Genomic DNA, 16,601 nt, shown 5'->3' with positions numbered 1-16,601 from the left:
TACTTCTAACATGAACTCTATTTATATTATTATTTATTTTAATGTGATTATATTGTAATTAACTCCTTTTTATACTGGAATTATTGTAATTTATTTTTCTAAGTTAATGACATTTGTTCATTGCTAATTTTTCAATATTACAGAATTTGTCAGTAATGCAACAGTTTTCCAGTTACACTATTTTTATTAATGTTATGTTTATAAGTATCTAACTGTAAATAAGGTGTTTTATGTTCTCTTGTTTTCAGGCTTTGTTAAATTGTAGATTTTCAAAATGGGTATTTGAAAAATGTATATTCATGTATTTTCTCATTTAATATCATTATTCGTATGTTGATTCAGCTGATATTTCTTATTTAGAATTAAGTTATGTTTATTTCATAATTTCATTTAATTTAAGGTTATGATTTAACATAAGTTCAGTTGTTTTCTTTCTAATTAAAGTCCAATTTCTTTTGGCAAATACGAGCTGTGTGTTCTTTTATTTTTGTTAACATTACCCAACAACACTGGTAAAGGAGGCAATGATTTGGCTGACCAGCTAGCTTCTTACAAAATTCCCATAAAAAAAGTGTACTTTAAGAACTTTAAGATGCATAAAGTCTATTCAGAAAATAAACAAACTTTATTTTTTTAATCTTTATTATTAATTTTATGGATTATTGGTCCTTGTCCCCTTCAAGGTATTCCCCTTCCTTATTCACACTTTTCCCAGTGGTGTTTCCACTTCGCAAAGCAGTCCTGGATAGCTTCATTTGAAATGGCCTTTAAAGTCCATGGTAAATTTGCTTTAATGTCATCAATAGTTTCAAAACGGCATCTTTTCAGCACTAATTTTATTTTGAAAAAAGAAAATAATTGCAGGGAGCCAGGTCTGGCAAATAGGGAGGCTGAGGAAGCACAGTCATATGATTTTTGGCACAAAACTGATTAATTGACAAAAATGAGTGTGCGTGGTGAAGATACCATGAGTTATCTTGCCACAACTCTGGTCTCTTTTGTGAATTTTTTCATGAAATCGTTGTAAAACACCTTGATAGTACGCACAATCCACTGTTTCACCTTACGGCAAGAATTCAAAATGCACAATTATATTAAAATCGAAAAAAATACAGCGCATCACTTTGACATTGGATCAAGGCTGACATGCTTTCTTGAGGCGTGGAGATCCTTTACCGATTCACTGTAATGTTTGAACTTTTGTCTCGATTTAGTAGTCGTAAACCCAGCTTTCATCTCCTGTTATGAATTGTTGAGGCACAGTTCCTGATAATTCACTTGGCTCCACACCATTCACACATCTCCTAGCAGTTCACTCGCCTCCATCCACACTATATAAGCCATCTCCGTACTACAATCTGGCAGTCTCATTCCATCGCTTGAAGACTCACACTATAGTAACTCATCATTCATCATTGATATATCTGTGAATTACATAAACAAAAACTATAACAAATACAATTTCTATTCGTAATTAGTTCAAGGCTTTTTATTTAAATAATTGAACCAGCAAATAATCAACTACATAAATAATTCAACCTAACTGAGGTACTTCACCAAGGCGGCTGTTATTCGAGAATAAGCTTTTGCAAGAATGTTTCATCATCATCGGCTTGTTCAAAAGGTTTTCGATAAATGTCCACTCGATGCTCTTTCTGCTGTTCGATCATCAAACAAGGAGCAAACTTACTTTAATTCAATGCATTTCAATTTTTCAAAAATGTCATGGCATGATCCACTGAGATGCTAACCTCTTCTGCAAATTTTCTGACAGTCAATCGGCAACTTACATGTATCAAATTGTTGATTTTCTGAACGTGGATGTCATCAGTTGAAGTCGAAGACCTTCCTGATTGAGGGTCATCTTCAATTGACTGACAACCACTTTTAAATGGTGAAAACCATTCGTAACATTGCATATGACCCACAGCATCATCTTTGTAAGCTTATTTCAGAAGTTAAAATGTCTCTGTGAAAGTTTTCCCCAGTTTCAAGCAAAGTTTTACATTGCATTGTTGATCCTGAAAATCTCACATTTCAAAATTCGCTACTAACACTTAAACATGTTACATTCAAATAACAATAAAACAAAAATAATGAGATATCAACAATCCAAGAACAAGCGTTTACAGAGGAGGTTACGTGGAACACAATGCTGTAAATGCATATCACTGAATATCTACATTGGCGCGTAATTAAAAATCTTCGGTTATTTTCTGAGCACACTTCATATGCTACTCAATATCTGTGATGAAAATTCCTAGATTGTAAATAATATGAAGTACCTGCTTAACAAGTTAACGATAGTTAACTCCCAAGATGCTTGGTTGATTACTCATTAAAATTACAATCTGCACAAAGTATATTATGAATGGAAAGATTTCAATTCATAGACTTTGATATGCAACAAAACATAAACTGGAAGAAACTGCAGAAAAATGTAAGTAAAACAAAGGATAAGAAAAAATGCACATGTTATGATAAAATATCAAATGAGTTAAGTCTTGGATTGCTTTAAATAAAGCAGAAAAGTGACAACCTGTTGCAGTGTATATCCAACAAAACCATTTCAACAAATGGTTACAAAACAACTTTTTACAATTTTTTTTTTAAAGATAATTGCATTTTGTAATATGTCCAACAAAACTATTCCTTCTACATTATTGATACTATTTTAGGTAGGCTTTGCAAAGAAAAAACCTTGTGACTCATGAATAATATTTAACAATATAACAAGTAGTTTGCTCTTCAGTACTTATTACTTCTAACAGTAAATTAAGTTATCCCTGGTAAAATTATGACAAAATATGACATATCAATTTCAAAAGTAGATATAATTTCAGGTCTGCTTATATAAAAGTGTAATAACTGACTGAAAGTCAGGAACAGTAACAATTTAATATTTTTAAGGTAAAATAAAGAAAATTAAGAAAAACTGGGGTCAAGCCAGAGGAGTAAGATTGTAATCTGTCAGTAACCAGATGGTTCTGAAACACCTTGATTGTCTCAGAAATTATTATCATACTTACTGAAGAGTGTGAAATAAGAATGAAACAGAATGAAGTCAGTTTTTATAATTGTTTAAAAAAAGAACAACTAGTTAAAAGTAGCACAAATATTATTAACACATACATACCTCTCAGTCCAGTGATAATTATCTTCTGCAATAAAATGAAATCCATGCAGTGTACTATGTAAAAAATATTCCCGAATAAATCTGAACATAATTTTGAACACAAAATGCCCCTGCAATGTATATTTTATCTTAAAATCTTTTATGTTAAGGAAAATAAACTGTAAAATAAAAAAAAATTAATTAAATTTATTAATTTACTTAATATTTAGTAACACTTTAATGTATTGCCAACATTACCAACTTAATTTCCCCTTTGTTAATTAAGTTTATCTGCAATTTAGCAGTTATAAAGTGTTAGATTGGAATAGATAAAGTGTTAGATTTAGATAAAGTTTTTTTTGTAACAGTAAGAATTTGCTTAATATTTAAATCTATTTTTATGTTTATTTTTATTTAATTCTTTCAAATTATGAATAAATGACTACTAAAACAAAATTCATTGCCATGAAGACTATAACTAAATATATTTTGGTTTTATATAAAGAATTTGGCAATATGAGTATACATAAAAAGGCAAAATTTTATGAGTTTCCTCCTGCAAATAACATTATGACAAATAGCCTGTACTAAATCCTATGAAAACTTTAGCCAGCACTGCCCAATACCCAGTTAACACTAATAATTGGATCACCATAATCAAAGTTTACTACTGAGTGCAATCATCTGGAACCTCTGGCAGTATCAAACCTGAAATGCATTAACATCTTAATAGATCACAGTCTATCCTCCTACTAATACATACCACATATTATTGTGGTTGCAGAATAAAATATAATGATATTCATCCACCTTAATTTCCAACTGAAAATCAAAAATATAATGATATTCATCCACCTTAATTTCCAACTGAAAATCAAACTCCAGTATGCTTGTTCAAGAGATGCACCAACACTATATTGGTGCAGACTTCCAGCTGATAAATCTCTGCATATAGATATACAGCCAAGTTCTTGAATTTAGTCCCCATTGTTGTGGGTTCCAGATTGAGTAAAGCATGGGATGGCTTCTTTTGATACTTCCTGCATGTGTAGAATGAAATTCAGATTTTACAGAAACATAAAGTTTGCTGATAAAAAAATTGCACTTTCAAAACCAGGCATCTCATTATAACCTTAAATATGGACAGTGGCCTCTGCCTTGCACCTCTACAGATCAGACTGGTTCCCAAGCCTCTTAGGAGGTGCACCTTGACAGAATCAGATCTCTGTGGTGAGTTTCCCATCAGTGGAATAGTTCTGTCTTGAGCACGTAATTGACTGGAGTCTGGTGACTATACTAGCATAGGATCTGGCCGTAACTGAAGCCACTATCAAGCTCAAACAAAGTCTGTCTCTGACAAAGATCAGTTGTTCTTCGTGTCCCCTACACTTAAAGTGAGGGGAGTTTTTTCACACTCCCTCAGGCTGAGTACATACTGAACTGTGAATACCAACAGGTAAACAGATTGAATCTTAACCTAATTCACTAATAAATATGAGACAAGAGGACATGTTGTGATCTACCAAGGTGATAGTTGAATCTGTATTCATTAATTATGACTCAGCAATGCTATATGCTTGGCCCCTAATGCACTGTTGCCTAATGCTGGTATAGTTAGCTAAAATAAGTAGTCTCCTTTTTTATCATCAAAGATTATCTTTTCCCTCAGAAGTCATGTGATAATTTTTTCCATATCTTTGGTATTAATTTATTTTGACTTCATTTCCCAAAGGTTTTCTCTTATTTTTCGATATACTATATCAACTTTTCAATAATTATATTTTCTCTATTTCACTGTATCTATGCACCACCTCCCTTACTATGTTACATTTAAATGCCTATTATCACTTATTTTCTGAGTTAATCATCTCAAGAATTTTTATACTTTCCACTTTATCCAGAAATTACAATATATCTTTTGTTACCCATAAGTCAGCAATCAGCTGTTATATTTCTTTCTAAAGGCTTTTACTAGCCTAACTTTTTTTAAATTTATTTATTTGTTGTCCACTCTAGTTTTATTTTCATGTCTAATTCTGTGCCTATGATTTATTCAAATTTAACTTCACATTATTATTTTATAGTTTGTGCAAGAATCAACATTAGGATAGGTTTTATAGCCATGATTTGGTTTAGTTTCAAAATCTTTAACCATTTATAATAAATCTGATACTTTATCATATTTCTTGATTTTACCATGTGTACCTTTTTTGTGATTTTATAATGGAAGTTTAAAATCATTAGTTTCTACTTAGCATAAAATGTAAAAGCCTAGTTCCTTTTTCATACCTGTAAACTACAAGTCCAAACTAAATAAATATTTATCTGTTTCCGTTACACGATTAGAAGAAGCCTACTCCTACACAGGAGATTCATTCCTCCTCTATATTTGTTTTTTCTGTGAGAAATATGGTTTTATTAATATATAATTAATTTATGTCTTTTTTTATGAAGAAGAAATACGAGGGTAAGTTAATTATTATCCACAATTTAATTATATTTTTGTTTATGTTGGTCGTGTCGTGTTGCGTAGATGACGCATGCGTGGTTTAACTATTATTATGTCTGGCAGGTTTGATGCTGTTAGATTAGTCTCAGGAATGGTCGAACTGAGACTGCACAAGACTACACTTCATTTACACTCATACATATCATCTTCATTCATCCTCTGAAGTATTATCTGAAAGGTAATTACCGGAGGCTAAACAGGAAAAAGAAAGAAAGTTAGTTCCATTATCGCTGCTCTGCTGTTAACCATGGCTGCTCCGCTTTCTGTTTGCACCAAAGAAGAGCAACGTTCAGTGATCAGTTTTTTGTGGTGGGAAGGTGTATCAGGGGCCGAAATTCATCGAAGACTTTCGGTACAGTACGGGAATAGTGTGTTGCCGCAACGGAGTGTCTACGAATTTTTTGAAAAATTCAAAAATGGTCACACAAGTGTCACGCACGATGGAGCCGGACGGCCGTTTACCGCCACAAATGAGGAAAACATTGAGCGTGCACGTGACATGGTTTTCTTAGACAGACGAGTAACTATTGATGAAGTGGCACATCGTCTGCAAATTAGTTACGGTTCTGCCTACAAAATCATCCACAACAAACTTGGGTTTCATAAAGTCTGTGCAAGGTGGGTCCCAAAACAACTCACACAATTGCATAAACAAACGCGCTTAAAGACATCTGCCAAAAACATTTGGATCGCTATGGTAACAAACGGGACATCTTCTTAGACAGAATCATCACTGGTGACGAAACGTGGATTCATCATTACGAGCCGGAGAGTAAACGGCAGAGTATGGAATGAAAACATCCAAATTCGCCCTGCAAAAAAAAAAGTTGAAGACCCAGCCATCCGCAGGAAAACTGATGCTTACAGTTTTTTGGGGACTCACAAGGCCCAATACTGGAACATTATGAGGAAAGGGGCACGACAATAAACAGTGCGTGTTACAGTGAGATGCTTACTGCCAAGCTGAAGCCTGCAATTCGAAGCAAACGCCGAGGACTGCTGTCGAAAGGTGTTGTGTTGTTGCATGACAATTCCCGTCCACATACTGCTGCCCACACTGCTGAAACGCTCCAGAAACTCAACTTTGAAGTACTGGCTCATCCTCCGTACAATCCTGATCATGCCTCTTCCGACTATCACTTGTTTGGTTCACTAAAAGAGGCATTAAGGGGCCGTCGATTTACCTCGGACGAAACAGTGAAAGAAGCGGTGCATTCCTGGCTCGCAGCTCAACCGAAAACCTTCTTTTATGAGGGCATCAGGAAGCTTGTGCAACGATGGACCAAGTGCGTTGAAATGCAAGGGGACTATGTTGAAAAATGATGTACAAGTAAGTTTCCTATTTGTATTGCAATAAAATTGATAACTACATTGCGGATAATAATTGACTTACCCTCGTATCTTATTTTGACTTTCAGTATTAATAGAAGCATATTATAAATACGTAATTTATATTTGACGTTTTGGTTAACAGATGCAAGATAAAAATGGGAGGGCGAAGCGAACCATGACCCTCTGACCGTGACGGGAAGCGCAAGTAACCATAGAGCACGGGCGTAGCCGCGATGGAGATGCTAGATTTGGGATTGTAATCATTTTTTTGTTTATCTTTATTAACTACTTTTATATTAAACTATTTTAATTCATTCATAAAATGGATTGGTCTAACAAATATTATTCAATTTTCTTATCTTCCTTTTTTTGTTTTATTTATTTAAGTTTTGGGTAACAATTCATTGTTTATCGTATATTCCTTCAGTATTTTTCATAAAAATTTTTATTTACCGTTTTATCTTGATTTAATGAAAATCTAAATATAATATTGTTGATTAAATATTTTTTATTTATAAAAAAATAAGTTTGCTATTAAAAAGCATTGCAAGTGAAGCTACATCTATATTGTGGGCGAAGTCGCAACGGGGTGCGATAGTATTTTATAATTCTATAATATTTTTATAATTTTCTCATGTAAATTTACAAGAAATTAATTTTTCCTTATGTATAATAGGGAATATTTAATCCATTATTTCATACAACTGTAGTTATAGATTGATTATACAATTTACATAATATTGAAATCAATGAAAAATAATAATTTCCTGAAAATTACAGTTTTTTTACTCATTAAATAACCATAAGACATACAATACAATTTTTACTATCTTATTCTTTTAGAAGAAAATGATTAAAAAATTAATTAAAGTGTGAATAAACTATGGTACTTCAGGATGATAATGAGCTAGATCCATGAATCTATTTGACCTTGAATGTGATTCACTTCCCAGTCATATAGTTAGGAATTTGTGTTTTTTTTTGTTACAGGTACTATTTTTTATTAATCAAAGTCTCTTTCTTTAAATTTTTTTAAATGATTAATTTTACACATAAGCTCAATTACATGAATGGGAATATGATGTGAAATATTTGCACTGTTTAAAAAATGCAAAGCCTGACTGGAGTTCAAACACAGAACCTTGTAGATGAAAGATGAAGACACTTTTCATCAAAAAAGTTGGCATTTATGTTTTAGGAAAAAAATTATAGTAGTGAATAGAATTAATGTTATTACTTTATGATAACATTACAGTTATTACTTGTATGGAAGAAAAACAAATTGAATTTTTAATTTCTTGCTTCCACATTTTTTTCCACTAGCAACACACTTCCTGAAATTCTCTTCATGAAACAAAGTCATCATAGATCCTGCAGGACTTTTCCTTAAACTCTATCAACATTTAGAAATGATGGTTTTTCAAGGATATATATATATACACACACACACACACACACACACACACACACACACACACACACACATAAATATGCAGCATATCTACTTATTTATTAATAATTGGTTCCCTTCAACTGTTTTTGCCAAAACAAGAAAATTTTCCCAAATACTGAGTGTTATCTCAATCTCTTTTATGAGATTATGTTTTGTTCATCAAAAAATATAAAATAAAAATTACGGCATCAAGCAAGTAATGCGAAATTGTTGCTAAAGATCCCTCACAACCAGTGTTACAGGGCAAATGGCTACATTACGTTTTTCAAGCTCATTTGCATTAAGGATGGGATTTGTTTGCACGCATTTCAAATAATTTGATTTTGGAAATAATTTAAAATTTAAAAATAATGTACAAAAAAGTTAGCAGCTAGAAAATAAAGGAAGATAATTTTTGACTTTTACTCTGAGTTTCCAATATACTACTTTAACTTTACGGTATATTTAATTTTACAATGAAACAGGTTAATGATTGCAAAAAGAACCAATAGGCCATGAATATTTCTAATAGTAGTAAGAGGGTAAGACTAACTGGAAATGTTTAATAAGCAAAACACCAATTAAAATAATAATTTACTTTTATAGACTGTAAAATTACTTTTTTCTTTTCAATAAAAAAAGTTATTTTCAAAAATAAAATTAGCGTAATATTAATTACTATAGTTTAAAGCAGGACGTATAAATTATTCTATAATAACGAAAATAAAATTTAATAATCAATAACTTCAAGTATTTATAATTATCAAGAGAAAGAAGCAAATAGATTTTTATACTTACATACACACAAAAATCTATTACAAAAGGAAGTTGTAAGTAATTCTGACTTTAAAAATAACAAGTAGCATATTGTTCCTTATCCTCAATGTCTCAAATCACAAAACTGAATGTTAAGAGCCACATTATATGACAAAATATACAAGTGTTTTACAATATCAATATGTACTGGTAAGCGTAAGGTAATTTAATTCATCCATTTAATATAATAATCAATATTTAATAAAATAAAAAAACAAATAATGACATTGAATATAATAAATGATATTCAGAATGTTTATGAACATGCAATTTACCCATTAAATTCAGCAGATTACAACTGATTTTACAATCTAATATTTACATCGTCATTACATCCAAGTGATCACACTACACTTCAACATCAATAAATGATTATCAGAATAATCAAAACAACTCTACATTAGTTTAAATAATTCAAGGTTACGATGGATCAGCTGTTATATTTATATTAGAATTTTTATGTTAACATAAAATCAGACATTTAGTGTTAATTTAGATCATAATGACAAAATAAGGTTGAGGTAAGATAAATTTAAGACATTTTCCTGTAAAGATATTTTAATAGATTTTTGTTCATACGTTGATATAATTTATAAGAAGTGATTTCATAAATTACAATGAAAAATTCATCCTACTACCCCTGAAGAAGGTTGTATTTTATGTCCAAATATAAAGATTTAATCAGAAAAAAATAAAACTATTTGCTTTCATTCTAGTACTGATTTTTTTTTAATGTTAAGGTAGCAATATAATCTATCATCTTTAGCATTACCTGTACAATATTTGAATTCCTTTTTCTCTAAAAGATAAATTTTTCTTCAGGTTAGTTAAAAGTTATGGATTTAATGTGTACATTTAAATGTAAAATTTTGAATTCAATATTACAGAAAAATCACACTGCAGACAGTTTAGAGTTATTGAAAATCATAAATCATGGATCTTGTAGAAAACAAATGATTTTTTTTTTTGGATTCTACATACAAAAAAATAATTTCATGTAAAAGGAGAAAAAGAGATTAAGTTCATTAGCTGCTTTTAAAAATTCTTCCATGATGTAAACAAACCCCTTTTCTGCTCTCCTTTCTAATATTTTCCAATTTTAATTTCATTTTTCTTTTCTACTAATACTTTACAAAGCACATAGAAAGGATTCATTGTTTCATTTGAATAATTCTTCTTACTAACCTCCTTCTTCCAGGAGATATGGAAACTCTTAATTTCTAAAAGGAATGTAATACTGTCAAAGTTAGGTAGAGCTTAAAGTTTCATAATAGATTTTTAAAAATGGTACTTTCTAAATACATGAAAATATACTTACAGAAACTTTTTATCAACTTAATACTAATTACAGTATGTGTAAGTATTTTTTAGTAATAATAGACAGTAATTATACAATTAAAAATTATTTTATCATTTTTATTGTAAATGTACAATTCTATCATCCATTTAATAATTTCTTTTGTGTTATGTTAAATCTTAAAGCAAATGGTGAAGAACTTCCAGTCTTTAAGAAAAATAATCCACTCGCACTGAAATATAAGAGAAAAAAAAATTCAATCAACTGCATGTATTTTTCTATTAATGTGCAAAATAGAGATAATAGATTGTACTCCTAACAATTCTGATATACTCAAAATATTAAAATATTTTATAGTAACATATTAAAAAGAAGAATTATATGAAAATAAGGACGTCAATCATCAAAACTACATTTGATGACAAAGTTATTTATTTTTTTAATGATAAAATAGTAGACATAATTTTTTTTTGACAGTTTAATCATTTATCAAGAATATAAACTGAAGTATAATTTACTTTCCTGTAGGGCAAAGTAAAGTGTGTCTGTAAAATAATAGTGGGGTTTTAAATGGTTATAGCTTTGGAACAAAGCATAGCAGAAAGATGAACTGTACATTAAATGAAAGAGAAACAATCCAAGTCTCTTAATTGTTCAGTAGACTACAATGTTTACTCCTTTAGTTGTCCTGCAAATGTCAAGATAATATGCACTCTTTTGCCGTACATGACAAAGGTCTGGCGTGATAGAAGAAATGGCTTCAGTGATCCTTTCTTTTAAGCGGTCCAGATTTCTAACTTGAATAGAATACACTTTTGGTTTTACATAACTCCAAAAATAGAAATCCACGGGGATGAGGTCTGGAGACCAAAGGGGCCAAGCAATCCACCATTCTTGTTCAACCCATCGCTGAGGAAATGTTTCGTTAAAAAATTACTGCACAACTACGCAAAATGTGGAGAAGCTCCGTCTAATTGAAAAATGTAATTCTCCGATATTTTGGACGCTGCATACCGTTTTAACATATCCAGTAAGTAGTTCCCATTAGGGAGGGTATGTTTTAGCACAGTTCAAGGTCACAGTGCCGTCGCGGCGGCCGGGACTTCTGAGCCTGCCTCTGTGTGACTTTACAGGCGGTCTGCCTGGAGACGGGCAATCTGCCTAGGTGTAGAGTTCTGATCGGGTGAAAGCAAATCTCACTGCCATGTGACGTCATAGTAGTTGTCGCCTGCAGTCGATCTAAATCATATATCTTATGTAGGTCTGACGTTTCATAATTGAAGGTCATGTAACGTCAGAGGTGTGTGTTAGATCTATATCTTATGCAGGTCCAGTGTCAGAGAGAATTTACCGATCTAACCAATATATTATATTAGGCCCGATTTTAGCACAGTTGAAGGACGTCTGACATCGGAGCAGTTGTCGCCTGCAGCCGATCTAAATTATATTAAGCATGTCTGAAGTTAGCACAGCTGAAGGTCATCTGACGTCAGAGTAGTTGTCACCTGCAGTCGGGTTGAGACACTAGCGCTGGCGGTTGAGAGACGAACTAGATGAAAACACTAGCGCTAGAGACGGCTTAGAGCAAAACTAAAGTCTTAATAGTCAAGTTAAATAAAAACCGAAATAGTAATAGCGCAAAAAATGATTTAGTGAATAAACAACGTCAGAGCAGTTACCGCCCGCAGTCGGGGCTCGAGACAGGGTACCAGCCTCGTGAGATATGGTACAAGAGCGGGTGTCGCTATAGCCGATCGAGTTGCGCAATAGTCTGGTACTGCCTGTTAGCGGGTATCCGATCGGTGCTAGCTAGCATGGGCCATCGTTCCGTAATATAAAAGCAATAACGTTTACGCGGCGACATTATTAGCTAGTAAGTGCAGGACGATGACATTTGACTACTCATCACGTCATCCTTTTTTTTGTGTAACCTCCAAGTCTACCGTTAGGTATTGCTTCAGAGTATGAGATGAATGATCTGTAGCGTGTATGAAAATGCCATGCCTGACCGGGATTCGAATCCGGGACCCCGGATGAAAGACCAAGACGCTACCACTCGCGCCACAGAGGCAGGCATGTATCATGTCATCCTTTAAGAGAGTACATCCCAACCTCGTAAAGGAAGACACCCACCCACCTTGTGGCGATTCCAATCGTCTCGCCACACCACCCCTCCCTTCCTAGTCCTGAAGGACTTTACTGGAGGTCGTTATCAGACCCTTTAACTGATTACATCTCACAGTCAGCAGCCAAGCGTCAGTCGGAATTCCACCAATGCAAATGCCTCGGCAGACATTTACATCGGTAATTAGAGAGTGCAATTACCAAACGTCAGCGAACCACCCCTATCAAAACGGGCCAGACTAAATCTCTGCAAATCAAACGTATTCAGTCTCTGGATTACATCTGCTCAAAAATTTAACCTGGAATTATATTAATACAAAAACCTTTCCGATGATAAAGCAAACGATATCGCATTTCTGATTAGCGTTGGGAAGATACAGAAAATCTGCTTAAAAATTCAGTTATAAAGACAGGCTTGACTACCTTCAGCCTTGTTCTGAAATGTGAAGCTTTTGTACAGAATTTGAATGTAATATGAATGATATAGAAATATGCAGCGGTGATATTTGAGTAAATGATGGGAAGATAAACAGGTAATATCGCCTGAAGAAATCCGATAACACAAAAATGATGATATTTGATGATGTGATTGAAGAGAAACAGTGAAATATTAGAAAGTATTTCACTCGCAGTTGATTCAACAATATCGATTGCTTCTACCTGACTCAATCTTACGCTAAGACGCAGAAACACCTGATCGGTGACAACTGTAACTTTTTGGTAGTGTTCAAACAGAATGAGCTTAATCTAGCACATGTATATAAGTACCACATGAGTACTGACATGTTGCTGAATGACTTTAAATCTATCTCGTATTTGCTGCACGGCTTGGAACGATGATCCTCTTGGCTTTATAGTTACAGATAAAGAAAGTGAGTTGAACAGAGGCAGATATCGGATCAGTTTCAACGCATTCATTACAAATATTAGTCACTGATTACGGACCTCATTGCATCATTAATGGACCCCAAATTAATTATGAATTTACCAAAATTTGACCCCAAATTATGAATTTACAAAACTGCAAATTCATAATTTTCTAACAAACCGAATGGAAATGAACAAACTCATATATACAGCAAAATCTAAAACCAAGATTTTTTTTAAGTAACTGAAAATTATTAACCAATAAAAAAACCTCTAATAATCTTACTTACTTTGTTAAACATGGTTCACCCAAAAACATGACTGTAGAGTTTCTTGTGTGACAGTAACCAGAAGCAAACAGGTCCCAAGAACTGCATAACACAGAAGGGAAACCAGCACTTGATGTGACTGATTCAATAAATAACTGCAAACTACGAATGTGTGAACATACAATGTCTGCAAACAATTGTAGTAGCAGTGCATTAGTAGAAATTAAAACAATATAAATCTTTAGAACTGAAAATAGATTAAAAGGATTCTAATACAAACAAGATATTACTATTTGATTTCTAATGAATTTAAAATTACGCCACATAGATTTCAACATAAAATACAAGGAAATAAGTTATTAGCCTTGATTTACTATAATTACATAGCATAAGCAATAGGATAAAAAATAAAATTAAAATAACAGATAGAAACAATTTAACAAGAAAGTAATATTTACACCAATTTAAAAAAAAAATAATAAATATCATTCACTCTATACCTACTGAATTGGATGTTTAATATAGTAGGCAACTCTAAAAATAAAGTGAAAAATTAAAGAGCAAGAAAATTTAGATTTTAGAAGTACACTGATCGTATCAAATAGGCCCCCTCAGCTACTGGGTTGGCTTTTTGTGCAAATTCCTTGGTACAAGGCAATCTCTAGACTCCATCAACAGATTGAGTTTTCACTCTGAAAGAACTCAAAAAAAAGAAGCAGCTACCCTGAGAAAGAGCTACCAATATAGTGTCACACTTGGACCCATGGTGGTGACTGGTATAAAAGAAGAAGGGATAGTACATAATAAAAGAGAGGGGTAGATGAGAGGATGAGTAAAGTATAGAGAAAGTACCTCTTATAGGGTTTGTCTTGCAAGAAAAAATTACTATCTGACCTTGAAAATTTTGTGTGCAATCAACTAACACACACACTTTTCAATATTAACTCAACATAAACGATTAAATTAACCTTGTCAATAGTTTTACTTAAACATTCATTCCTCTCTGCCTTAAGAGTATTATGTACCCATAACCTAGCCAAGTAGAATTGTCACCTACATTGACAATATCTTTAAAAGTTTACTAAAGACAGTTTTCAATCCTTTTGTACATACTACAATCTTTCATATCACAACTTCAAATTGCAATAGTATTACTTACTTACCAGTGAAGAGAATCACTGAATGGGTGAACAATAAAGATACAATTAAAATTTGAGAATCTTATTGACAGAAACAAAATTATCTCTGATGAAAGATTTAACAATCTTTTTTTAATATTTATAAAGACCTTCTTTCTAGTTTGCCCTTTAGTAAAATAAATACTTAAATCATACAAAGAAAAACATATGGATTGCTAAAGGAATTTTAAAATCTAGTTTCATGCTAAGGAATCTCTGTGAAAAGCCTAAATATAATTTGTTTGATAACTTCCAAAATTATTTAAAATGGTACAAATGAAAAGTTATTTGTAATGCTGAAATATTATATTACAGTAATTTAATATTTAATTCAAACAATAAATCTGAAACTATGTTGGGAAATACAAAAAATGAAAATGAATTTAAAAAAAAAAACAAATTAAAATTGCAAAAGGAACCAACTTCTTTATTTCATTCCCTACTTTTATAGTATGAGTTTTAAGTTCTCTTTTCTAGTATTTCAAATAAAAAAATGTTGATTCATTTCAAAAAAATATTTCATTCACTTTGAATGATTTTGTAAATGAAACAGTATTTAATTTCTGGATATTTTCCATTGATACCCAGAAAGCTGAAAACTTGTATATTAAGTGTACAGAGTAAACATTGAAAGAGTATTGATGAAATTCCTGCCAGTATTTTAAAATAAGTTGTAGATGCTATTATTATCTCTTGTTACAAATTTAATTAATGAATCTTTTAACAATGAAGTATTTCCCAGCTGCCTTATGATTTTGTTGTTATAAATGCTTTTTAAAAAAAAATTTATACTTAATTTATAAAATTATGGGCCAATTTTGTTATTGTCTATATATTAAGTATTTGAAAAATGGATGAAAAATTATCAACATTTCTTGAAAGGTATAACATACTGTCACAACTTCAGCATTGTTTTGGAAAAAATGTTCTACTAAAATACTTACAAATGATTAGTCATATCTTGCATCAGTAAATAGGCAGCTGCAATTTCAAATTTTGGTAAGAATACAATGTAAAACACAGATCCCCACTCCAAAATGTTGAATTCAAAATGCTACAAGTAAGTGTCTTCAGTCCCTTGCTTTTCTTGTTATTTATTATGATCAGCCTCAAAATCTTAAACCATTCATTGTCTTCACAGATTACACAAAGGAATGGTAAATTTGAAAATAAATATTTAAAAGGAATTAGAAATTTTACATTTGGCAGCTTTAAAGTTTATTTACTGGGTGGTGGGGATTGTAACCATCTAACATTAAATTTGGATAAAACCATTGCACTATAACATTGTTAGTCATGTAGACTAATGTTTAGAAAATCGTTAACTTAACCATGTGTTTAATATTATGAATGTGTAATCTTGGATAAAAAGAATAGTCACTTATCTTAAAAACATAATAACATTCACCTTTATCAAACAGAGGGTAAAACTGCTTTCATTCAATACAATACTTCATTTTTTAATAGATTAACGAATCTTAATAATTTAAAAATCTATATTTATTTATTTTTTATAATTTAATAAATCTTACCATAATAAATAATAAAAGATTCATTTTTACAGGAAAAAAAATTATTCTGTCAATGAATTTTTAAATAAAACTAACTAATTAAAACAGAGTTTTTTGCATCTCGATTCAACAAGTATACATATATGTGCTT

General features: G+C 31.7%; 2 protein-coding genes across 2 annotated transcripts in view; both read right to left on the bottom strand.

Annotated features, from left to right (window-relative positions):
• The window catches only part of LOC142326747 (sodium channel protein Nach-like), a 37,437-nt gene extending 27,923 nt beyond the window's left edge, over positions 1–9,514 (bottom strand). Inside the window, exons 1-2 of the mRNA XM_075369425.1 lie at positions 9,187–9,514; positions 3,137–3,294 (exon numbers count right to left, since the gene is read on the bottom strand). Of these exons, the coding sequence (XP_075225540.1) occupies positions 3,137–3,225 (89 nt within the window). The 5' untranslated portion in view covers positions 3,226–3,294; positions 9,187–9,514. The remainder of the gene's footprint in view (positions 1–3,136; positions 3,295–9,186) is intronic.
• A 1,128-nt stretch (positions 9,515–10,642) lies between these two features.
• The window catches only part of LOC142326593 (pancreatic triacylglycerol lipase-like), a 40,386-nt gene continuing 34,427 nt past the window's right edge, over positions 10,643–16,601 (bottom strand). Inside the window, exons 8-9 of the mRNA XM_075369180.1 lie at positions 13,783–14,008; positions 10,643–10,733 (exon numbers count right to left, since the gene is read on the bottom strand). Of these exons, the coding sequence (XP_075225295.1) occupies positions 10,643–10,733; positions 13,783–14,008 (317 nt within the window). The remainder of the gene's footprint in view (positions 10,734–13,782; positions 14,009–16,601) is intronic.

The sequence above is a fragment of the Lycorma delicatula genome, chromosome 6, assembly GCF_047948215.1.
Source record: "Lycorma delicatula isolate Av1 chromosome 6, ASM4794821v1, whole genome shotgun sequence".
In the NCBI taxonomy this organism is placed as follows: Eukaryota; Metazoa; Arthropoda; class Insecta; order Hemiptera; family Fulgoridae; genus Lycorma; species Lycorma delicatula.
The sequence above is the reverse complement of the archived record's forward strand: the minus strand, read 5'-3'. Positions and strand labels throughout refer to the sequence as shown.